Source organism: Cardiocondyla obscurior, linkage group LG14 (assembly GCF_019399895.1).
Source record: "Cardiocondyla obscurior isolate alpha-2009 linkage group LG14, Cobs3.1, whole genome shotgun sequence".
Lineage (NCBI taxonomy): Eukaryota > Metazoa > Arthropoda > Insecta > Hymenoptera > Formicidae > Cardiocondyla > Cardiocondyla obscurior.
Genome location: NC_091877.1, coordinates 5,534,761 through 5,559,731, shown reverse-complemented (window position 1 = coordinate 5,559,731; position 24,971 = coordinate 5,534,761). Strand labels below are relative to the sequence as shown.

General features: G+C 34.2%; 2 protein-coding genes across 13 annotated transcripts; one reads left to right on the top strand and one right to left on the bottom strand.

The window, feature by feature from the left end:
- Positions 1 to 90: 90 nt before the first annotated feature.
- On the bottom strand, positions 91 to 3,255 carry Gale (UDP-galactose 4'-epimerase). Of its 6 annotated transcripts, none has more exons than XM_070666032.1 (9): positions 3,238 to 3,255; positions 2,843 to 2,949; positions 2,556 to 2,712; positions 1,979 to 2,117; positions 1,675 to 1,793; positions 1,311 to 1,601; positions 1,075 to 1,255; positions 716 to 1,000; positions 91 to 613 (listed from the first exon to the last, which is right to left on the bottom strand). In XM_070666032.1, the coding sequence occupies exons 4-9, from the start codon at positions 2,106 to 2,108 to the stop codon at positions 561 to 563; spliced, it is 1,059 nt and encodes a 352-aa protein (XP_070522133.1). In that variant the 5' UTR covers positions 2,109 to 2,117; positions 2,556 to 2,712; positions 2,843 to 2,949; positions 3,238 to 3,255; the 3' UTR covers positions 91 to 560. The 6 variants fall into 6 exon arrangements, with proteins under 6 accessions (XP_070522133.1, XP_070522132.1, XP_070522130.1 ...); XM_070666031.1 differs by lacking the exon at positions 3,238 to 3,255 and adding an exon at positions 3,004 to 3,133; XM_070666029.1 differs by having other exon boundaries at positions 2,556 to 2,949; positions 3,238 to 3,252.
- A 131-nt stretch (positions 3,256 to 3,386) lies between these two features.
- Positions 3,387 to 24,849, top strand: Cora (erythrocyte membrane protein band 4.1 like coracle). Of its 7 annotated transcripts, XM_070665954.1 has the most exons (18): positions 3,388 to 3,752; positions 3,836 to 3,991; positions 9,326 to 9,520; positions 11,502 to 11,681; positions 11,776 to 11,923; positions 12,010 to 12,304; positions 12,416 to 12,754; positions 12,850 to 13,022; positions 13,401 to 13,546; positions 14,268 to 14,354; positions 14,976 to 15,209; positions 15,633 to 19,175; positions 19,720 to 19,827; positions 20,002 to 20,112; positions 20,548 to 20,652; positions 21,291 to 21,497; positions 21,576 to 21,751; positions 21,843 to 24,849. In XM_070665954.1, exons 4-18 carry the CDS (start codon positions 11,523 to 11,525, stop codon positions 21,847 to 21,849), a joined length of 5,838 nt encoding a protein of 1,945 aa, XP_070522055.1. In that variant the 5' UTR covers positions 3,388 to 3,752; positions 3,836 to 3,991; positions 9,326 to 9,520; positions 11,502 to 11,522; the 3' UTR covers positions 21,850 to 24,849. The 7 variants fall into 7 exon arrangements, with proteins under 7 accessions (XP_070522059.1, XP_070522061.1, XP_070522055.1 ...); XM_070665953.1 differs by lacking the exon at positions 9,326 to 9,520; XM_070665957.1 differs by lacking the exon at positions 9,326 to 9,520 and having other exon boundaries at positions 21,576 to 21,768.
- The last annotated feature ends 122 nt before the right edge of the window (positions 24,850 to 24,971 follow it).

Here is a 24,971-nt window from a genome sequence, read left to right as displayed (position 1 = left end):
AAAAAAAATAATAATAATTTTATTCATTACAGTTATAGTCTCAAATAAAATGTTTCTAAAAACTATGGGTAGGAAATTCAAATCGAAAACTAAGTTGCATACAATTTTATAAAATTGTCGACAATTATTTACATTGTTTTTGCATCATTGACCTATATGCTTTTTAACATATATTTTATATACGTAGGTTAATTTATACAATGTATACTGTGCAATTATTTAACATGGCACTGTATCAATATAATTAATTTAGGTGTCTAATGTATATAAAAAAAAATTAAGTCTTAAAAGATATTTAATAAATTTAAATTTTAAAAAAATTGAATAAAATTTTTTTAGCATTAGGATTTTATTAGATATTAAATCTTATTATATTTATATATTAAAATTGCTTAACAGATTTTAAATAACTATATACTCTTCTTATGCTTTGGTCTAAACTTTGGTAACTTTATACCACCATGGTTTTATTATCTATCCAATGATATGTGGAAGGCAAAATAGAACAGCAAAAAGCTAGAAGCTTCTTATAATTATATAGGCATAACAAATAATGTTTATTATCGTTTATAGCCATTTGGATTTTTTTGTTGCCATTTCCATGTGTCTGCACCTGGAACATCAGAATTTTCTAATTTTAATACATTTAATTACAGAAAGTATAGAAAATTATTACTCTATATTACTGTTAAATCCGTGTATTATTATAACTTACACATGTCATCCATGTTTTTCGTAGCGATCCAGTCTAATTCTTTATTAGCGATACTAGCATCGGCGTAACTTGCAGATATATCACCTGATCTACGTTCAACTATTTTGTACGGTATTTTTTGTTCGGATGCTTTCTGAAATGCATGTATGACTTCAAGCACAGAATAACCCTTTCCAGTGCCAAGATTTATTGCTTTAAATCCCATTAGATTGCGAGTTTGTTGATATACCATAGCTTTCACATGTCCAATTGCCAGATCCATAATATGAATATAGTCGCGCACCCCTGCAGATTTAATTAATGAAAGAAACATTTTATTTTAAATTTATAATAGTTATAAATTCTTTTCTTTCTCTTACCTGTACCATCAGGAGTATCATAATCATTGCCATAAACATATAACATATCCCTTTTTCCCACAGAAACTTGTGCAATGTAGGGCATTAAATTATTTGGAATTCCATTAGGGTCTTCTCCAATTTCACCTGAGGGATGTGCACCGACGGGATTAAAATATCTCAAAGATATAACGGAAAATTCCTGAAAGTAACTTTTTATTAAAGTGGATTATAAGATTACGGTATATAATATGTACCTTGTCTGATGCACATAAATCCTTAAGTATTTCTTCAACCATAAATTTTGTCTTTCCATAAGGATTTGTACAGTTACCAGTTGTCATGTCTTCTACTAAAGGAAGTTTTTCAGGTATTCCGTAAACTGTAGCACTACTTGAATAAATAAAACGCTTTACATTACTTTCCCGCATAACTTGTAATAGATTTATCGTTCCGGTAACATTAGTCTTGTAATATTCAAGTGGTTTTTGACACGATTCCCCAACTGCTTTTAACGCAGCAAAATGTATAACGCAATGAAAGGTATGCTGCGATAAAAATAAAAACTTTAATATATACATTTAATATAACGTTAGCAAAAGTATGAGCTAATATATTTACTTTCTGAAACACATTTCTTAAATCATTGATGTTTATTATGTCACAATTAATAAACGTGACATTTTTATTTGCCAATTTTTCTACTCTAATAAGACATTCTGGTTTGTCGCTATTTAAATCTGTAAACATAACAAAAATTTTATTTTATTTATATAAAAATTATACAATTATATGCAATAAAATAGTGCCATTTCATTAAATTCAACTGTTGTTAAATTTACTCTTTATCGCATGCTTAATTTGCGTGTATTGTACAATTTGAATACTGAAATAATCATCTGCCAGGTAGCTTGTTAAATCTCACCTTTGTACGCATTGCTAAGATTGTCTATTACCACCACCTGAAGGCCTGCTTGTAACAATTCCAAGACTGTATGAGAACCAATATAACCAGCGCCTCCCGTAACCAAGACATTCCAAGATTTGCTTGCCATTACTTAATGCTGTTTTATTAGTTATAAAAAAAAAAATATATATATATATATATATATATATATATATATATATATATATATATATATATATATTATACATGCATTAACTTTAGTACATAAAATTTTTTTTGCAGTTGTATTACAATATAGAGTGCATAAAACGATGTGTATATCTTTATATAGTTACAATTTTTATTTTAGACAGTTTTAAGTGATAATTAATGTGCTATATAATACAGTTTTGTTGAAATTTTTTCTCAACATGCAAAATTAAGTCAAATTTCTAATTAAAGTTTTGCAATATTACAATTAATATGTATATGTATTTACAGACCAACAATCGTGCACAAGTTTTTAAGCGAAATTGCGTGCGCTCTTTTCGACCGTGTTACCCCAAGACTAAAGTATCACCTAACCCTACAACGTGATAACAACGGATATCCTGACCTTGTTGTGATATCAGAAGATACGACGTATCACAAAATTATATAACGTTGACACATCATCCGAGATCAGCGAGTGCAACTGGATCGGGTCTCGATGGCCAAGAATAAAAACCAAAACTTGATCGGAGATCGTCAAGATCGATTTGACAAATATCCATCTGTGATTTTCATTGACATACAGGTCCGTTTAACCAAAAATCCAGTTTGAGGGTCGAACGAAAACCAGACGTGAAAGACTGCTGTCTCGCGTCGTCTCTCGCCACGTCAAATAGTAAACAACTCTTTTACCTTCCTCGACTCGTCTGGACCTGTCATTCTCGGCTGGCTCTTCATCCCTCACGCAATGCACCCGCGGTAGCGACCGACTACATAGCGCATCAAGTTGTTTACTTTACCTGGATAAAAGTATTCATATTTTAATAGTCTTTTACACAAGCTTCTTTACTTACGCTATAAAAATATAAATCTGCAGATTGTCTGCTGCGACGAGGACATACGTAAAAGTGTGATATTTTTACAACCCAGGTATTAAAAATTAGGTGAAGAGTTTCGCGGCCGGTTTGCAAGGAATACAATAATAAAAGGAAAATTAAATAATTGCGGAGAAAATTAAGTTTTAGCTGTTAAAAAAAAAAAAAAAAAAAAAAAAAATGATCGATTCTCGATAAGAACAGTTTTTGCACCTGTGATAAAAAGACAATCTGCCTCGTCGTGGCACGCGGCGCCGCCTGACGGAGAAAATGCGGCTGAAACAGGGCGTGCTTGTCCGATTGCGTCACGAGAGAAACTCCGCTTTTCCTAGTCGCGGTCGGCCATGACGGCGATCGCGTAGGAGCGCCGAGGGCAGTGCCGCGGTGGTATTCGGTGTAGTAGCGTTCCTGGCCGATCTCGGTTTCCCGTTGTTTCACAACCTCTCGCACAGTAAAATTGGAGGCTAAAGGTGCCAAGAGGAGAAGGTAGAGAGGTAGAGAGAACGAAGGACGAAGAATTTATCGCGCGGCGCGTCCCGGGCGGTGTCCGTGTCGCGTTGCGTTGCGTCGCGTCGCGTCGCGTCGCATCGCATCGCAATTTCTCAACGTCGCTCATTCGAGGGACCGTTTGAAAATGGCGCGGATACTAAGGGTCCCCGTCTCGTACGGCGTCGCCTCGTAATCCGGAGGAGACCGCCCGCTGACGGCTAAACAGACCCATCGACTTGGTGAGCTCAACAAAAGAGAGAGAGAGAGACACACACACACACACAGCAATTGTTTATACGTGCTACTCCACCTTACGTTACAGTGCAGCTGGTGCCCCTGCTTCGAGGAAGGAGGACCAAGCCCTGTTCCCGCCCGCCTCCTCCCGCCGATCGTCCGTGTCATTGTTCGCCGCGCATCGTGCTTCGCCAACGGCGGAGGCTACTCTCTGTTCCGTTCTTCTCGTCTCGTTGTATCGCAGGTACGTAAAGGTGTGTTAATTGCCCAACATCGTCGCCGGTTCCCGCGGGATCGTAAACCGCCCGACCCGATCGTGGTGCCGATAACTATGCAACTACGGGCACGATCCGAATCATTCGATAAACAATTTCCTGCCAAAGTCCTGCTATCGATGCTCTGGAAGTTAAGGCCGATATTTATTAGTAAAATTTAATTGTCGAGCTGCAAGCGTATATCATACATATATTATATTGATGCAACGTGTCGTTTTACTTGAAAAGGCCGAGCACTCTCGATCCGTCAACGTTTCTTTCGACCCTTTGCAAAGTCCTCACCTCGCCTCGAATAGAATTCCGGACGACTGCGTTTATCGCGAGGGGGATAGCATTGAAACGTAGGGTGCGAAAATGATTGTGCGTGTACGCCCGAGCCGGCGATGCACACGTCGTCGGGGTGCACGATGCCCCATCGATCTGTCTGAGCGCGATATTTCGCCGTGTGGCATTTACGAGGGTTATCCCAGGGCATCTTTTCAAATCCGACGAATGCCTGTTTAGTAACATTTTTTCGTAACATTCACAGGTTGATTACTCGGTTGATTGCGTTCTTTTCCACGTTACGTTACGCCACGCCACGCCACGCCACGCCACGCCATGCCATGCCACGCCACGTATGTGGTAGTATAATGTGTAACAGTCACGCGGCACGTAACAAAAGGAAGCGCGGATTACGTGAGAGGCGTCGCTTCGTACGACGCTATCGAGCGTCGATGGGACGGATCGGTTACAGGGATACCGGGTGTCCCGACAGAAAGGACAGGACAGGGCGGGAGCGATAGCGACAGAGTGCTCGGAGTAAATCTCCTCGTCGAGTTTTGTGCCTACGATAAAACCGCGACATCGCTCTCCCGAAGCCTTATTTCAAGCTACCTTCGTCAGACGAATCGAACGGAAGCTAGAAATTACGAATGCTAGAGTTTAAACCACCTCTCGGAATGATCCCGTGTCGTTTAACCGGCGTGAGATATATCTGATCGTTCAAGTCGATATCTTGAACACGTTTGATTGGGGACGGTCGTGCCGTTACGTTCAATTGCGCTTGAAACGTCAATGAATGAAGCAAAGGGAATAATCGCCGGGACGAAACGCCGTCTTTTGCGATTTACAAGACGAGTGCCGGAATGTGCAGGCTATCGAGCATTTCATCGCGAATACGTTGACAAATTTCCCAAGCATCGTCATTTATTAGCTCACGACACTAATCTTATCGACCAGGAGAAAGTATCACACGCCTTATTTTTACCCCGACGTTGCTATAAATAATTATTACCGATCCCCCTCTTCTACGTAATATTCTCGTATAAAAGTATCACATCTCATTTAATCATTTTCATCATTTCTAACAATTTGATTGTTTTCAAGTTTAAATCGAGGATCGTGCATCTAGAGCGATATCTTATTGATTCGCACTTTGACTCCCTCTGAATCCATTTTGCTCGTCGTCGGAAAAATACATTTGTGTCAGTTGTACATTTTTCTTGCTACATTCTACTCTTAATAAGATGCGGACATGGACAATTAAAAATGAAAATTGCATGGTTTTACGAATACATCTCGCCACGATAGAATTAATCCTTGGTAAGCCATAAGATTAAACGACCAATAACTAACAATTTCTATTTGTCTTTTGTCTTGCTACGTCGTTATACCTACATATATTTCAGGATTTATTGTTCCTCGTTCGTAAATCGTTGATCCAAACGTAAGTGGAACGACGAGATGCCGTATTAATTATGCGCATAGTAATTCCACGTCTTCGCAGAATGCAGAAATTAGTGACTAACCTTGACGAAAGGCCGTGTCTCTTTCTTTTCCACAAACATCTACCGGTTCAATTGGGTCAATTATGCGTTTTACCGCAGCAGAGTACTATTTTCGAAAGACGCGTCATTCTGGATGCGCTTGCAGCTTTAGTGATCGATGAGAATGTTCGACTGCCTTTTCTCTAGTTTACTCTGAAAGAGATGTTGTCCGATTATTTATACTTGGCAAAAAATTTATCAAGTTCGTAGTTTCTCTACAACATTTTGTTATACCGAAAAAGATACAATTTTTTTTTTTTTTTTTTAAAGTAAACTGAAATTTATCAAAAGTCAAAGAAAACTTATATTCGCGAGTGGTTTTTTTTTTTTCTGATATTTTTTAATCCTCCCCAAGTCTTAAATCTCACAATCGGGACAATTTCGCAGGTACGTCACGACGCGATATTGCCGTTATGTCGTCCGCGCGAGGCTGCCGGTTACCACCGGTTACTCTTGTCATAAGATTATAAATGTGCACGCACCCGGGATAACGCATTGACGAAGGGACCAGCCGGAAGCGAACGGTAACGTTTTTTTTTTTTTTTTGTTTTTTTTTGTTTTTGAAACTGGTTTTATTAGTGTTTTACTTAAAAATAGACCTTCATGTCACAATGGTACCCGAGCGTTTACGTATTTTGTCTCGAATAATATTTTTATACGCGGAAAACTTTCTAATCCATTTATCAAAGAAATCACTTTCCCTGTCGCGAATCGTCGACAAGGAATCGTTCTTACGCATTCTTAGAATTCAGTGCTACAATCGGTGCTCTTAATATTTTTCAACATGCGGAAAAGAAAAGATATTTTGCTTATATCGTTTTATTTATACGAGTCTTTTCCCCGTGCCCCGTCGTGCGTTACGTTTACGGATCGATCACGACGTAAAAGGAGAGATACAAGTATAAGAGAATTCATTCGTTATGCTCTTTGGTCGTTATCGGGACATCTCACATAAATAGGACATTTATATGTCTTGTATTTTCAGCGATCAAGATGAGTGCTTGCGCCAAACGCGAATGTCTCGGCTAGTAGTTGTCGCCCGCCGTTGTGTCGTGTCGACAGCTCTTCGGACACGACGTGTGTGAACCCGGTGACGTCATTTGAATTGAAAGGAATCTGATATCGCGCGCGTGCAGCTCAGAGATCCTTCGCTTGGTGATACCGTACGTACAAAATGGCATCGAGTACAATTGTCACACAAACGGTCTTTTTTTTATGCTATGCCAGCCAACAACCGTTGGTTCTCCGTTACGAGCGTGATGAGGATACTGTATAATTATTTGATTACAGTGGCATATAGTAATGCGAGATCTTGTTTCTTTTGAAATTACTAGTTGCCACGATTTTACTTAAATTTGAAAGTTAGAAAAATGTATGGCAAGTTTACCACGTTGTAACGTTCGTGAAACTATGCAGCGATCCATTACGGCACAGGATGAAGCACATTCTCCGCAATAATGTTCTCGACTCTCGACGAACGTCGATACAATATGGGAACGCCCTCATAATTATTGTAAATTACGCGTCGTACGCACGCATGTAGGTACACGTATTTCTTCCATGTGAGTCACATAAGTCGTGGTTGCACGTGACGTGATAAAAATGTATCGTTATACGTTTTTCCTCGTTAAGCTTTTTGTTTTTTAATCCACGCGTTTATTTTACGCTTGTGGAAACTCGCACCCAGAAAAATACACCCAGGAAGCTTTCGCAGGCGGGGTCTAACTAATGTAAGAAAAACACGCTTGATTTATCAGCGATAGTGTTGAAGGCTAAAACACGCGAGGCCACGTGTTAACCGTATTTAGCATCGCTATCAGTTGTAACTATTAAAAAAAAAAAGAAAAAAAAAAATTAGTTTTTTTAAACGACAAAAACTTTATTCGTCTTGCATAACGATGACATTTAAATACTTATTTAACAAATGCATTCTTTAAAATTTATCGAGTCTAATTGCTATAACCTTTTTTTTATGGTTCATTTATAATTTTCCAAGCGATATTTACTTAGGCTTGTTGATAAAAGTTGTTTGAAATATTTTTTCAATTTTGGTACACGTTTCGGTTAATATAGCTCAACTTATCGATCAAATATGTTCTTCGCGTGCAACGATGTGCACGCAAATTCTTGAAAGGGAAGGTCTTTCCTTCAATCCCCAGAATGCAGGATATTATTTGTTCGATATGATTATTTTTTTCTTACGTTACAACCCATACTTGAAAAAAAAAATTGGGTTAATGCCTCAGAGTTATATATCTACTATATTTTGCGAGTGATATCGAGATGTATTTGTGACACGCAAACGTTACAGGATTACGTTTATCGATAACGTGATAAAACGGTCAGATTTATAAGTAACGAAAAACCCCGTCTCTGTTATTTTTGCTTTCTCATCTTATCTTTCGATCTTCCTCAAATCCTCTGTCTATCTCTATTTGAAAGAATCGATCGCTTATATGTATGCTTGTATATATATTTCGTTCTTTTTCTCTTTGATGGAAAAGAAGAAAATGCGCGCCCCGTTACGGCCTGGCTCTGGTCATGAGCACCCTTATCTTTCCCCTGCTATCAGTCAGGGAGGGTGGCTTTATAAGGTTGTAAAGCACGTTTCGTACAAGTCGTTATTGTCGATCGCCCTCCGGTAATTTTACTCTCTCTCTCTCTCTCTCTCTCTCTCTCTCTCTCTCTCGTCGAACCCTTTAGGATTCTTTCGTCGCCCTTGCGTCGCAAACATTTCCTATTTATTTCTTGTATCGTGAGAATATAATTGCGTTTATATTTAGCGTTACGACTGATCGAATAATCAATTAATCGAAAGGTATAATGTACAAAACTGGAGTGATCCATATCTATCGGGAAAGATGATTTAAATGTTCCCAGGTAGAGTGGTTTTAAAACTTGTAAAAAGGGAACCAGCTAGGGTAAGGTCGTTTCCGATTGTGAGCTAGCTAGCGGTAAGCCAGTTTAAAGGGCTCTCTCATTTCATTTTCACTCCCTTTAAACTTTAAAGGGCCTTATGAAAGACCCTTTCTTGGTTCCCCCTGTGAACCAAGGCTCTTTAAATCTTTTTTTCGTATTCCAAGTTTTCTTTTTGCGAGGAGTCGCATAGCGGAGGGCAATCTAAAAAACAAAAAAAACTAGTTGTTGGAAAATGGTCTTTTGAATCTTTCGGGATCCGTATATGTTGTATGATTAGATATCGTTATTTTTTTTTACTACTTGCAACATATAAATTTATTTGAGATTAAATTTTAACATTACGTACACATTCTACTATATTTTATACAATGCTAATTTTTAATTATTAATATATGTATATTGAAATTAATATTTAAACAAAAGTGTACTTGTTTACTAAACTTGTGTGTACGTGAGACATAAACGAAAATACTACTGGGAATAATTTGCATTAAAAATGCAAAAATTGGAATATCTTTGATGTTTTTTTTTTTACATCTTGCTCTAATCCTCTAATGTATATCGCGTGGGTTTCAGGTTCAGACATGTCAAAGGGCCGATTGTAAATGAGAGGGGTCGGTCGTATGATCCCTGGCACACGCCCACGCGCACACGCACAATGCGTTTCTTTTGGTCCGATCCTCATCAGCTTCCGTGCGTGCTTCTCGACGACATTACGCTATCTTAATGAAAGAATTTATGCCTCGTCAGACACGATTCTTCCAATTGACGGTATAAAGCAAAACTACGTGCTTTTTTTTTTTTTAATTGTAACGATACATATGTATATAGTATGTATCGATATAAGCACTATCTACTGATAATATTTATAACAAGTATCGTAAAAATATGGCGAATAAGTATCTACCCTGTTCAAGTGTTATGAGATAAATATGTTAGTAATTCGTTAGAAGAGGCCTGAGATCAATTTGCGTGTTCGCGAAATACGGTTTTTCATTAAAATAAATGTACATTGCGTTGCGACAAGAGTAAACGCTAGTATTATCTCATCGATTCCGTAAAGGCCGCTTAATGACGTTTCTTTCTTCTCGTTGAATTTGCGCTATACCGAAAAAAAAAAAAAAAAAACGATACGAATGCTCTTTACGACGCAGCGGCAGATTTATCGACGCGGACGTCCACCGGAGCGAGTCATAAAGCTACTTAAAATTGCTAACGAAGGCACATTACCTTTCTTCTCTTCTTTCATCGTGCTATTTTTGTCTGAATGTTTTTTTTTTTTTTTCTACGCTGGCTTGTAAACGAGTATGACTTTAATCGTTGTCAAATCATCAAAGTATAGAAAAAAGTAGAGTAGCGTTGTTAGGTTTATCTAATCGATAAATCGTAATCGTTATTAATTTCCATTCTTTTAAAAATCTTCTTATCGTCTGGTCTGCTCCTTTTTTTTAAATTGTCGCTTCGTTGGTCCAACACTTGTTAACCCCGGTGGTTAAAAGGCCCTCCGGGTACTTTGGAATGTTAACAACGATCGTTTTGTGCTGCACTGATTTCGTGCAATTGTGTCTCAACTGCTGTTTGTCCAATACTGTCGAACGAGGCCACAATTACGCTCTTCTCAAGTTGCAGGCAGGCAGCTCGATGTAGGCAAATTCTGCATTCTACGGAGCGTGTCGGTCAGGGTCGCTGCTCTTAGCGTTGCCTTTAGGACTCTAGTTTTTTGCGCAATCAACTTCTTAAAAACCTTCCTACGATTGTTGACTTGCATTTTATACGCGCATAAAATGTACAACGTAATATGCGTTGCCTCTTTCTCACAGGTGAATCAGATGTATCTGATGTAAAATTGATTTTTTTTCTTTTCCGTCGTAATTCTTTTCAGTTTTCTAGTTAAAAATTTCTATAAGGTAACTCGTTACGAGAACAAAACGAATGCTTGCATTGCACAAGAGTATCGATATTTATAACATGGTAATTCTATAGTCGTACATTTCTTTGTCGACGACTTTCTCTGTCGCCATTATATATATATATATATATATCTTTATAACATATTATGTAAAACAAGCCGGTTATATATAGAATTACGTGTTGCCTTTATCTAGAAACGAATGACGCTTGTACGTAATCGATATACGTATGTACCCTTGTCACTCTATTCGTTGCACTTGCCAAGTTCAAGGATGCCCACCCTACAGTGCTCGAGGTTCGACGAACCCTCGTGTATACCATCGCTCTTCATTAATAACGAAATCGCGACTGGCGCACGCACGGTCCGCAAAATACTTGGACCTGCGAACCCTCGGCGAAATATTGATTATTTCACCGGGTGACACTCTTAGGTCGTCTAGACGGGATCTATAACGAGATATATATATATATATATATATATATATATATATATATATATATATATATATATATATATATATATATATATATATATATATATATATATATATACTACATCGTGACCTTTCTTTATCAATATTACGATCGTGGAAGAATATCAAGATAAGTTATGTGGCGGATACATTAATTTTCTTCAGTAACTTTACAGCCAAACGTATACCGAGGATATTGTGAGCATTTCTAATTGTTTTTTTTTTTTTCCAATAAAATTAGAGACCCAATGTTGTAACTTTCGTAGTTTAGAATAACTTTGTTATCGAGAAATTTAAATTACGAGATATACCCAGACAGTCTTTAGTTGTCATTTCAGTATTAAATTGAGTCATCTGTTTGATTCTAGGTGTACGAATAGAGCAAAAACATGCCGGAAGAACAAAAGGCCGCTAATGCTCCAGCGGAAGCAACAGCGGAGAATGGAACCGGGACAAATTCGCCCACAAAGAGTCCAGTTAGCAGAGGAAAAATGGCTCTCGCCAAAATTACTCTTCTCGACGGCACTGTAAAGGACTTCTACATCGATGTGAGTTGTCTTTAGACAAAAGATTTAGTCTGCGCCTATATAAATTAATTTATATTTTATCTTCTTGACGTTGAGAAATGTTATTTGATTGCAGAGGAAGGCAAGGGGCCAAGAACTTCTCGATATGATTTGTCAAAGCATGAATTTGTTGGAGAAAGATTACTTTGGTCTTATTTACGAAGACAGGCACGATCCGCGCAATTGGTTGGATCTTCATAAAAGAATCACCAAATTTATTAAAAGTATGGAAATCATCACAAAATTATCATGATATGAAATGGTATGTGTAAAAGAATTGTCTTGTGAAATTAATGCATGTTTTTTTTAGCCGAGCCGTGGAAGTTTAATTTTGAAGTTAAATTCTATCCACCGGATCCAGCTCAGTTGCACGAAGATATAACACGTTATCAGTTATGTCTACAGATCAGAAACGACATTATTACAGGGCGTTTACTTTGTTCCTTTGTGACACATGCTCTCTTGGGCTCCTATCTGGTTCAATCAGAAGTCGGAGATTACGATCCAGAGCAGCATGGAAGAACGTACTTGAAAGATTTTAAATTTGCTCCTAACCAAACGCCTGAATTAATCGAGAAAGTAATGGATCTACATAAAACCCATAAGTTAGTTTTGTTTTCATACAAGTAATTTTACTTTTTTTACTTTGATGATAAAGAAAAGAAAAACTGTATCGATCTTTTAAGTGAATAACAAAATTAATTTCCCATTTATAGAGGTCAAACACCCGCCGAAGCAGAATTACATTATCTCGAAAATGCGAAAAAATTAGCTATGTACGGTGTTGATCTTCATCCAGCGAAAGATTCAGAAGGTGTTGATATAATGCTAGGAGTATGCGCTTCAGGTCTTCTTGTTTATAGGGACCGTTTAAGAATTAATAGGTTCGCCTGGCCCAAAATATTGAAAATATCTTACAAGAGGCATAATTTTTATATTAAAATTAGACCAGGCGATTTTGAACAATTTGAATCTACAATCGGATTCAAATTAGCCAATCATAGAGCAGCAAAGAAGTTATGGAAAGTATGCGTGGAGCATCACACTTTCTTCAGGTAAATAATTGTAATAATTCAAGTCTTTATTTACGATTGCTTGTGCACATTTTTAATCAATTGCAAACATTTTTTTTCTTCTTTTTGTTTCGTAGACTTATGAGCCCGGAGCCTGTAAAGAAAGTAGGTTTAATTCCACATTTAGGATCTCGTTTTCGATATTCTGGAAGAACTCACTATGAAACGAAAAAGACTCCAATCGATAGGCAACCTCCACAATTCGAGAGATCTTTAAGTGGCCGACGACTTACATCCAGAAGTATGGATGGTAAATAAAACTTTTATCATTTGTAATTTTTTTTCTTCTTGTGAATGAAGAATTCCAAAATGTGAATGTATAACAATTATATGATTTAGTGGAGATTTAAATTGTTACAATTATAACATTATATATTTATTCAGGAGTATGTCTGATCTAAAACATTCTTATTAGGACACAAGCTTGCACAAGCACGAGTTTTTATTATTAGATTGTTGTTTTTTTCTTTTTTTTTTTTTTTTTTTTTAATTAATTTATTGTAAACACTATTTCACCTTCTGTTAATAGTTTTCAAAATATTCGCATAAACCACAAGTGCCTTTTTATAATCACATGATTATATCTATGTTATACTAAGATGTGAAGTAGTGTGACTGCCTTATACAGCATTAGGTGGACCTAAACCAGTCGAAACATACGGTTCTGAACCAAGCAAACGGCATACTATGAGCTACGAGCCTGAAATGCTTCCTGATGATATAGAACACATAGATGATAGACGGCCTAGTCCAATCAAGAAGCAAAAAGAGAAGGTAATACATTTATTTGTCTACGTTTTGTTAGAAAACTTTTTTTTGTATTTAAAATAATTGGCTAGAAAGTAGAGTATGCATGAATTTTCGTCATGCGAACGTGAAACCGATTTTTAAAACAAAATTTATAAACGATATAAATTATGACTTATTAAACACTCATTTGCGGTCTACGCTTTCAAACTAATTTTTTTTTTTTTTTTTAATTAAAAAAAATACAATCTTTTGAATTTTGGAGATTTGTGCGATGTAATATAACGATATGTAACGTCGTGAGGAATGACAAAAGGAAATAACATGCATATAATAATATTATCGGAAAAAATGTATATCAGAGAAGTCGCGGAACACCAATTGGCTTACGTTCTCCATCAATGCGTGGGTGAGTCAGTAGAGTAAAATTTTATTTTTTATATGTTTATATACTAATTTTTATATTGATAATCAATTTATGCGTAATATATTTATTGACTTACCTACGCAATAACTTTTAACGTACACTTTACACTGATTCAGATGTTGCAACAAAAGCATGGCAATTTATATTGTATACAACACATATTTTAGAGTTGTTATGTCATATCTTTTTCATACGTACGATTAAAATTGAATTTTGATACATTAGTAAAGTTATAAAAAATATGCAAAGAGCATAATTTTTTTTTTTTTTTTTTTTTAACGCCGATATTTCAATTAATTGACACGTAACTAACACCGATAGCTCACACGAAAAACAAGTGCCGGAACAACATCAGCTAGCAGCACCAGTAGCCTGGAAGGAGAATATGATGCAGATCGTGGGAGAAAGGTATAGAATTTTACCTGAAGCACTTTCGCTTTTATTAATTTTATATATTTATTATCAATACTGATTTTTTTTTTTTTTTTTTGTATGTGACCATTGGTGTTTTGTTCTCTTTCACAGTGCATGTTGCTACATTCTTTTTTATTTCTATTCCTTGTAAAACTTATACGGCCATCGCCTCAATGTGGGATGTAGTAATTTATTTACCAATATTAGCAATATGGAGTATGTAGGCAATAAAATTCTTAGAGAATTGTTATATTATTACTGAAAGTTTAGAACTTCACAGATTTAGGCATAAAATTATTTATAAATAAAAAGACTTTAGTTTACGGTTGATTGTTATTAAAAAAGAATGCTCTTTAAATGTGTAGCATTATAAATTTGTGTTAGATTTAGTAAAAGTTTAGTGTAACATTATTAATAGAAAGACATTTAACAACAAATTGTAATAAATTATAACATATATAATTTGAGAGCGCAGACCGTAATCCACAAAGCATGCATTGTATCTTAAAATACAGTTGTTTTTCATGTATTTAGTATTTTAGTATTATTTTAACAGCGTAGCAGCTTTATGCTTGTTGCATGAAGCGACGTGTGATTGTGTAAATTTACTTGTAGAAACCGGTCGGAGGAATCGCTGTCCTACCGCCCGGTGGTCTATCAAAGAAGAAAAAGGATAAACAGAATGAAAACGAAAAGGAAAATCACAATGATTTGAATAATTCTGATCTGATTAACGACGATGCTCGTCTTGACAATATCGATGATAAATCACTATCTAAAAAAGAATTAAAAAAGAAGGATAAGGAAACTCCTGAAAAAATGGATAAAGAAAAGAAGGACAAAATTAAGGTAAGCTTTATATTGTTGTTGTACGCGCGCGCGTTGCTGCTTTTTATCACTTTATATAAAGTAGAAAAAATAATTTTAAATATTTTCGTTTAACTAAGATTAACGTTATTATTCTCAAATGTTCTATTTCAGTAAGTATTTTATTAGATTTTAATAATAATATAAATTAATATTCTGTTGAATGTGTAGCTATTTTTTCATACATAATTTGAGGTTGCACGACTTTTAATTTACACCTTTGCGGAAATAGTTACATATCGATACGTAGACATCATTATCTTTAGACAAACATTAGCTTCATTTATATGTGACAGAAGTATGTTTTATATATATATATATATATATTTTTTTTTTTTTTTTTTTATTATACATCATGTACATCGCATGTATTTTGTATCGCATGTATTTTGTGTATTATCCAAGAGTCCCGTTGGCGGTTTCCTGTTTACGAAGAAGGACAAGGATAAGAAACAGAAAAAGAACAAAGAACTCGACGAATCCACGGATAAAAGTGATGTTGAATCAAATCTTCCTCTATCAGAGAAGCAAGGGAAAAAAGTTGATAAAAAAACAGTTGAGAATCAAGATCCTACGAAATCTTCTCAGCTTCCCGGTTACACGAAACCTTACGATTATGAAGAAACTGAAACCTCACCTACAAGAAAGCCGTTTACTCCACTTGGTTTTACATACGAAGATCGACCTGCGTCACCAGGTACGCAAGATCAACCGTCTCCGACTTCAGCTAGCCGAAAAGCTACGGGATTAGCGTTTAACTATGCTCCGGGAGAAGAAAAAAAAGTAGCCGAATCTGTAGAAAAAAGAAAAACTAAGGAAGCGGACAAACAACCACCAGGATTGAAGACCCCGGGGCTTAATTATGTTGAGTCTGCTGCTCTTAAAGAGCAACAGAAAAATGCTACAAAAGCAGGTGGTGAAAAAGACGAAACAACGGCTTTCATTACCGGTGAACGCGAACATGGAGATACCGTTGGTCAACCTTCAGTAATTCCACCGGCACCAATAGAATCTAAGCCAGATTATCACATTTTGCCTCTTCCCGATGGCTCAAAAATTATTGGAGGTGTGATTTATACCAAAGAAGGTAAACCATTGGATCAGAGTCATCTCGGGCCAGATGAAAGCAAAATAATTGATGGTAAAGTTTACGGAAAAGATAATAAACCACTGAAGAAAGGAGATTTCGGACCGCATGGGACTCATATTAGCAATGGCATAATTACTGCGAAAGATAACAAACCTTTCAATCAAGAAATATTGGGTACAGATAGAAATTCAATAAAAAATGGTATTATTTATTCTCTTAATGGTGAAGTAGTGAAGCAGTCTTTTCTTGGGCCGAGTCACGCAATAGTCAAAGAGGGTAAGTTGTTGCTGAAGAACGGCAAATCAATTTCACACTGCCAATTGGGTGCAGATGGAACATATGTGAAAGAAGGTCTCATATTTACATCGGGATTGAAACCTATGACTCAGGGCTCGTACGATACAGATGGAAAGTATATAGTTGCCGGTATAGTATGTAACGAAGACGGCAAGCCTTTGAATCAGGTCGCACTTATACCTGATGACACGTTTATTTGTGATGGCTTAATACACGGACAAGATGGAAAACCACTTAATACGGACAAGCTAGGACCTGAAGGCCATTACGTCACGGAAGGAAAGATTCGCTCCAAGGACGGTAAACTAATTAAAAGCGAATCTTTCAATTCTGATGGATCTGTCGTAAAAGATGGCGTAATTTACTCGAGGGATGGAAAATTTTTAACTCAAGGCTCTTTGCTACCGATTGGTGCTCATTTAAAAGATGGCAAAGTAGTTGGCAAAGATGGTAAGCCTATTAAACACGCGTATTTCAAATCTGACGGTAGTTTTGTGAAAGATGGGGCGATATATGGAAAAGACGGTAGACCTTTAAGTCAAATTCCATTAATAGCTGGTGGTCATTTTATCAAAGACGGTTTAATACATAATAGAAACAACAAACCATTATCTCAGGGCCTTTTTAAGCCCGATAATCTTGTAATTAAAGAAGGTACATTACGCAATGCGGACGGTTCAGTATTATCGAATGCTACTCTCGGCCCTGAAGGATTTGTAGCGAAAGATGGCACCATTTTGATGAAAGATGGTAAACTAGTGAAAAATGAATTATTTGGTTCGAACGGAAGCTACATAAAGAAAGGTATTATTCACGCAAAAAATGGAAAACCGCTTAATCAAGAATCATTGGTACCCGAAGGTGCAGCTATTAAAGACGGCAAGATATATAGTAGGGATGGAAAATTATTAAAGTTTTCATTCTTTAAACCAGATGGTAGTTACGTCAAGGATGGTTTTATTTACGGTAGCGACAATAAACCATTAAACTTGAACGCAGGTTTGCCGGAAGACAGCTTTATCGTCAACGGCGTAATATTTGATCATTCGGGAAAGCCCTTGAGTAGAGATTCGTTTGGATCTAATGGTTCGTATGTCGCGGGTGGATTGATTTACGATAAAGACGGCAAACTTGTATTACAAGGTGTGTTTGGTCCTGACGGCAATACTATTCGGAATGGCCTCATTATAGGCAGAGATGCCAAGCCTTTGACTCAAGATGACAAAGGTCCAGATAATATAGCGGTCAATAATGGAAAGATTGTAGATAATCACGGGAATTCAAAAAATTTATCGTCGTTGGTACCTGACGGATGCTACATACAAGACGGAGTGGTCTATGACAAAAATGGACAACTGTTAAAACAAGGTGCGTTTAAGCCAGATGGATGTTACATTCGAGACGGGCTTATATACGGCTGGGGAGGTCAGTTATTAAATGCGGGCTCTGAATTACCTGGTGGGAGTTATATCGAGGAAGGAAAACTATATGGAAAAGATAGAAAACCTTTAAATCATGCTGCGTTTGGTATCGAAGGTAATTTCATTGAAAATGGTATAATTTATGGAAAGGACAGAAAACCGCTCAGTCGTGGCACATTCAACAACGATGGTAGTTATATAAAAAACGGTTTATTGTATGGACCAAATGGAAAACCATTGAACAAAAGACAGACTATAATCACTGTTACGTCAGTTCGCTACGGCCTAATCTACGACGATACCGGAAAACCATTGAGATATGGTAATTTTGACAATGAAGGCAGCGTGGTAAAAAACGGCAGAATTTACGATGACGCGGGAGGATATCTCAATCAAAATACTTATGGCCAAGACGGTAATTTTATTAAAGACGGCCTGATTTATGGACGCAATGGAAAACCTCTTTCTAATCAAGACTTACCACCGGAAAGCAGTTTTATAAAAAATGGCAAAGTTTATGACGCGAATGGTCAGCCACTAACGCAGGAGGCATTCGGGCCGGAAGGTCTGAAAGTTATACAAGGCATCGTGGTAGACAAAACTGGAAAACCAGTGAAACATGCAAACTTTGACGGCGAAGGAAATATTGTCAAAGATGGAATAATTTGCGCATCTAGTGGAAAGCCGCTCGATAAACATTTTACGATTATTACGATTACAATGGTACGAAAAGGACTGGTATGTGACAAAGATGGAAAACCAATCCCACGAGCCCCATTCGGAACTGACGGTGATTACGTTAAAGACGGCAAGATATACGACAAATTTGGAAAACCATACAATCAAGAATTATTTGCCGAGGATGGATCGTATGTAAGAGACGGTGTAATATATGGAAAGAACGGCCATCTGGTCGACAGTACGACGATGCTGAAAAATTTGCAAGAACTAACGAAATCTACTCCTACTAAGTTAAAGAAGTCTGCTGTTCCCGCTGTAATACCTACAATAGTGAAAACGACAACCAAGCAATCGGTGGTCAAGGATCAAGAAGGCGTGACACAAAATATTCAAGAAAAAATCGAAGATCTTACACCCGGTGGTACAGGCCAAGTTACGGTCTCCACTCACGTCAATAAGGTGATACGCTTGAAAAAAAAAAAAAAAAATAAAAAAGACTAACACACATAGCGAAACATATTACGAGACACATTAGAATTCATCCTTTCATAAATAAAAAAAATTCATATAACATATCAGATATACTGAACAGACGAGAGACTCTGCACGCCCATTAATTATATATAATAATTTTTCACCATCCAATATAAAAACTTCTTTTCATTCATTTTAATATATTGCATGAAATTGAGTGATGAACCGTTTAAAATGAGTACGCATATATGGAATCTTTAAAATTTTATAATTAATATTAATTAATAATTAATATTGTAGTTATTTGCTATTTTAATAGAATTACAAATGATTACACTCATTTACTTTATCTTATATAAAGAAAGATTTGGTTTTCTTATTTCCTTGCAATTGAGTCTTTACGTTATCAAAATATGACAGGACATATAGTGATTAATTTTTAATCATTAAAATTCATATTCTTGTACATTTTTTAATTATCGTTTAGATGATTTTTTTAAGATCTTAGTCACATGGTAGTTGTATTTAGGCAGAGGCACCAGATGATGGTAGAACTCCGTACATGACAGCCACAGCTGTTACTACACGTACCGCCACGATGCATGAGGATCTTGAAAAAAATCAGAAGACAAGTCAGGTTTGTAATTAACACTTTAACATTACTTTATAGAACATTAATGCTAGTTTATTAAAAGTCTGTGCTGCATACGATAAAAATAATTGTAATTAATTTATAGTTATGCATTCGATATATTCTTTGTTTTTTTTAGTTTTGTTTAATTATTTGTTATAATTTATTTTTTCATATTAGGTAGAGGAAAAAACTGTAGCACATACAACTGCAACTAGTGCGACGAGACAGGAACAACGTGTAGTAACGCAAGAGGTTCGAACCACGAGTCATGTACTTTCTGGCGAACAGGTAATTTCTATTTAATCTTTTTTTTTTTTTTTTTTTTTTTTTTAAAGGAATATATGCTTGAGATTAATAGACGAAGCATGTGAGCATTTTTAAAAACTATGCTACACGGTTATTATTTGGATTTTCATGTAACTGCTGTATACATATGAGCATTTTGCATATATAGCACACACAAGATATTACTTTAATGTATTACATATGTAAAAATGTTTAGTTGGAAATACCATATCTTAACATTTCATTATACATTCATAAATTATGCTTACAATGAAATATCATTTATCATTATTAAATCGATTAAATAGTATAATATTATTAATTTAACATTAATTCAATTAGAATCATTTATTCACACTCATACGGAATTGTTTATTTTTTATTTTTGTTTCTTGTAAATAATTTTTGCCGGCTTGGTTAACACGTTGCATGGCGTAGCTGTTCTCACGAAGGTTAAGTTCATCAAGTTCGAGCAGTGGAGATTCAGGTACACCGATTGATCTTGACGATGACCAACAAGCTTTCTACAATCAATATTATCAGGTAATCCATTGAGTAACGTCTAAAAATTTTCTATTGATAGGAAGCAGAAGATAATACATATTTAAGACAACGTGGCACAGGTATTCATACACATATAAAATTTTGTTATTTTGCCTTGCCAACTAACAATATGGTGCATTTGCATAAAGATTTTTCAAATTTTTCAAGTATATATATATTTTTTTATGTGTATATATATATGGGTACATTGGTTATATATATATATATATATATATATATATATATATATATATATATATATATATATATTTATTATTATTTTACGTTATGCAAAGAGTTATGTAAAAAAAACTGTCTTAAGTTTGGCGAATTTTGGAAATCTTCTTTGTAAAATGATACCTGTTCTTACATCCGAGACAATACGACCACGTCGGTGTTGCTGTGATGCTGTCTCGATAATTTTGGAGATGTGTACCTTAACCGGAAAGACAGATGAAACATAAATGTGACTTTATTCATTTATGAGATTAATTCTTTGATCTCTTAAATCGTTTGTTTTTTCATATTATTTTTTTCACACTCATTAAGTTTATATTATTCTTTATCGTTTTTATTTTTTATTAATATTTTAGAAAATAATTTTTAAGTAAAATAATTTTGTGTAAATTTTGATTCAGGGAGATCCAGCTGTGATTGCAACTGAGAAACACGTTTATACAGGAGAACCGGAGAGTAACGTGACAACGACAACTACAGTACCTGTAGTGGCAACTGAAACGAGAAAAGTAGCTCTTGAAAGTGAAGATGGTAACTATATTGCCACAGGAGAGATAGTCAGTACACAAACCATATCCAGTAAAACTCGCACTGTTGAAACTATCACGGTTGGTAAATTATATGCTAATCAAGTTAATATTGTTTACTGTTACATAATACTTTAATAAATATTGATTATCTTACAGTATAAAACGGAGAAAGATGGTGTAGTTGAGACACGAGTGGAACAAAAGATAACGATACAATCGGATGGTGATCCGGTTGATCACGACCGAGCTTTGGCAGAAGCGATACAGGAAGCCACTGCTATGAATCCAGATATGACAGTGGAAAAGATAGAAATACAGCAGCAAACGGCACAGTAATTATTGAAGAATTGTTCGTCATATATATATACATAAAAGGGCACTCTTGGTCTATAAATAAATAACACAAACAATTGATAATTTTAGATACTAGGAGAACAAATTGGTATTTACAATGATATATATTGAATGCATCATCTAATGCGTCATAAAAAGAACCAGACTGAAATGTGCTACTAAAAAATGTCGACAAGTCGTCAAATATTTTACAAAGTTAATATAAAGCAAGGAACAATATTAAGCTTTATACCTTTTCTTTTATGGTTAAAGAAAATTTTGATCGGCTTGCTCAACGATTCGAGCTTAAACTCGGTTGTAAATCGAGTTTGATAGTTGAAAGGAAATTCTTGATTAAATCTTTTAAAAAAAAAAGTACTTCAATAAATGAAGTACTATAAACTACAGTGTTCATATAAAAATAATAAAAAGGTGTATTTATATACACGAGAACATAAATGAATATTATATAATATATATACATAGCTATGTATGTATGTAAGCAAATGAATAAACTATTTATACATAGTTATGTCAATAATTATATATATATATATATATATATATATATATATATATATATATATATATATAAAAGCCGGGGTGCCCTGCAACTTAAAATTTTGATAATGAATTTCATAACAATAAAAATAGAAAATAATTACAGCCATACAATGAATAACCAATACAACAATAATTAAAAATTTTGCAGTAAAGTAATACCAGAATATTTCAAATTGAAATACTAATCGAATATCGAAATATTTATAGTCCAAGTCTATTAAAGGCATGTACCCTTCAATTTATCGGAATCTTTTGTACTCTAACAAAAACCTTCTTTCTTTCATCTTTGAGTGTAATATATTACAAGTTGTTGACAGTAAATAAAATTTTCTGATTTATAATATTTGAATAAAATTAAAAGTAAAATATGTTGCAATAGGTTACAAATATATAACATAACTTTATCAAAACGTTAAAAAACTCCTCAAAGATGAATCGATAGAAAGTCAGAATAAAAGTAATAGTTAAGCAAAATGATTCTACATACATATTGTCTGTTGTAATGCTTAAATGCAATAAGATAAGCTTCTCGGCAAAAATTTCATGTATAGTTTGATTATCTGTGAAATTAATATTTGCAAACAGTTATTACATAACATTGTGTGACAGAGTCAGAGTATATGTTACATATTAATATACATACATACATACATTAATACATACATACATACATACATACATACATACATACATACATACATATACGTATGTGTAGCTAATTGAAATATTTGAAGTCGTCATAGTTTTACATATCGGAAAAATGTTAATTTTATGTTATAGAAAAAGTACAAAAAATATGGATTTTTTTCACGTTTCAACTACATTTATAATATTTATGAGAAATACAATATATTGATAGAGACCTATAGGTTTCAATATTTTTCAATTATTATAATTAATATAAATAAGCTCACGCATATACATACGTATAAAAGTAGATAAAGAACCAGCGGGCAGGCTAGATCTTAAAGTTCCTTTGTGATTACTCGCTCGCTAATGAGGTACGTTAATTAGGCCGGACTCAGTTTGTGTATGTATATATGTATGTATGTATGTATATATGTATGTATGTATAAAACTTTATACCAAGAGCAATGATATGCATTGGTCAGCGTATATGTCTAAATTTAGCTGTAGCTTACGTAGTCATAGAACTACAATTTTACATAAACCTTCATTAGTTTAGTATTTTACGTTTCATTTCAATTTACATGCGATTTGAATAAATAAAATTAATCTAATACAAATTTTCACTGAAAAATGGTGCATTTAAATTTTGCAGTTTTATATACATTTTAATTTACATAAGTTACTCGAAACGAATAATGATACACACACGAATATATTGTATTTTATCTGGTTGTTTATATATTTGTTCTTTAATGTATTATTTTTTATCAACAGTTTAGAGTTTATTTCTTTGATTTTATCTATTATATTTAATATAATTATTATAACGTACATAGATACTTCGTTTAAATAAAAAAAAAAATACAAATACATTTTAAATAAAAAAAAGATTCTTGTTTTATCTTTATATATTTTTGTACAAAATGTAGATTATTAATATCATAAAGAAAATTTTGAAGAATATTTTGTTCACAACATTTATTTCTATTTATTTTTTGTTATTAAAAATTTCAGAAAAATTTTTTACATAAAATTAATATGTTTTATCTAAAACAAGCAGTTCGACTAGATTTCCTCTTTAGATTTTATTTAAATGAAGTAAGCTTATATTTTATTATAAGAAGAGAATAATTACAGGCCTATTAACATAAAACATTTTATATACTGGTTGCTTGCTCTATGCGTTACATATGATTAACGTCAAGTTGCCTGTGTGCCACGAAATATACATATATTGATTTCACTATATCTCGTATTTCATAATATAAGATCATAGTTTTAGATACGCTCAAGACGATGCTATGATTTTATATAATTCCTAATGATTACTAGTGAAATGATTACCTGTTTTTCTTATACACATATCGCGAAATAGGTGTCTCAAGATCTTGTGAATAACATTTTAATAAGCTGCATATTATTTTTCAGTTCATATCTTTTCTTTATCATATAAGCTAAAATATGTTTATGTTTTATATTGTATTTAACATTCCATGCTTACAGTGACTAACATATATATATATACATATATATATATATATATATATATATATATATATATATATATATATGTATGTCATTTAATATTTGTATTATTTTTGTTATTTATTCCTGTTTTTTAAAAATATATTTTTGCATTAAGTCTGCTTGGAGAATACATGTATTCTTATGTAATATCAATATAATTCAAAGTCAGTAAAATAGAAAAATAATAAGATTTTTCTAGATTAATTTAGATTGCTCTGATTTTAAGCATTCAAATATACTTTATTAATTTTATAATACATTTCACTGCATTTATGTGAATAAATATTTAAATTATCATATAAAGTAAGCTTTATGAATAATGTATGTACAGATCTTCAAGCAGCGTACAAATATAGTTTGTAAGTTTATACTTTAATACTTTTGTTATTTAGTTTATGGAAAATATATTGCATATTTAATATGTAATGACACCATTACTCAGCTTATAAAGATTAATTATATTTTTATTGCATTTGAAAATTTTGTAAATGTTTCTTA

Bases quoted from the DNA above. Each gene is read 5' to 3' on its own strand.
- Cora (XM_070665953.1), top strand. From the start codon at position 11,523: ATGCCGGAAGAACAAAAGGCCGCTAATGCTCCAGCGGAAGCAACAGCG. The intron at 13,023-13,400 runs GTAAATAAAACT...TGCCTTATACAG, and splicing joins TACATCCAGAAGTATGGATG to CATTAGGTGGACCTAAACCA. The intron at 15,210-15,632 runs GTAAGCTTTATA...GTATTATCCAAG, and splicing joins AAAAGAAGGACAAAATTAAG to AGTCCCGTTGGCGGTTTCCT.
- Gale (XM_070666032.1), bottom strand. From the start codon at position 2,108: ATGGCAAGCAAATCTTGGAATGTCTTGGTTACGGGAGGCGCTGGTTAT. The intron at 1,001-1,074 runs GTAAGAGAAAGA...TTAAATCTGCAG, and splicing joins TGATACTCCTGATGGTACAG to GGGTGCGCGACTATATTCAT. The intron at 614-715 runs GTAAGTTATAAT...CTGATGTTCCAG, and splicing joins GAAAAACATGGATGACATGT to GTGCAGACACATGGAAATGG.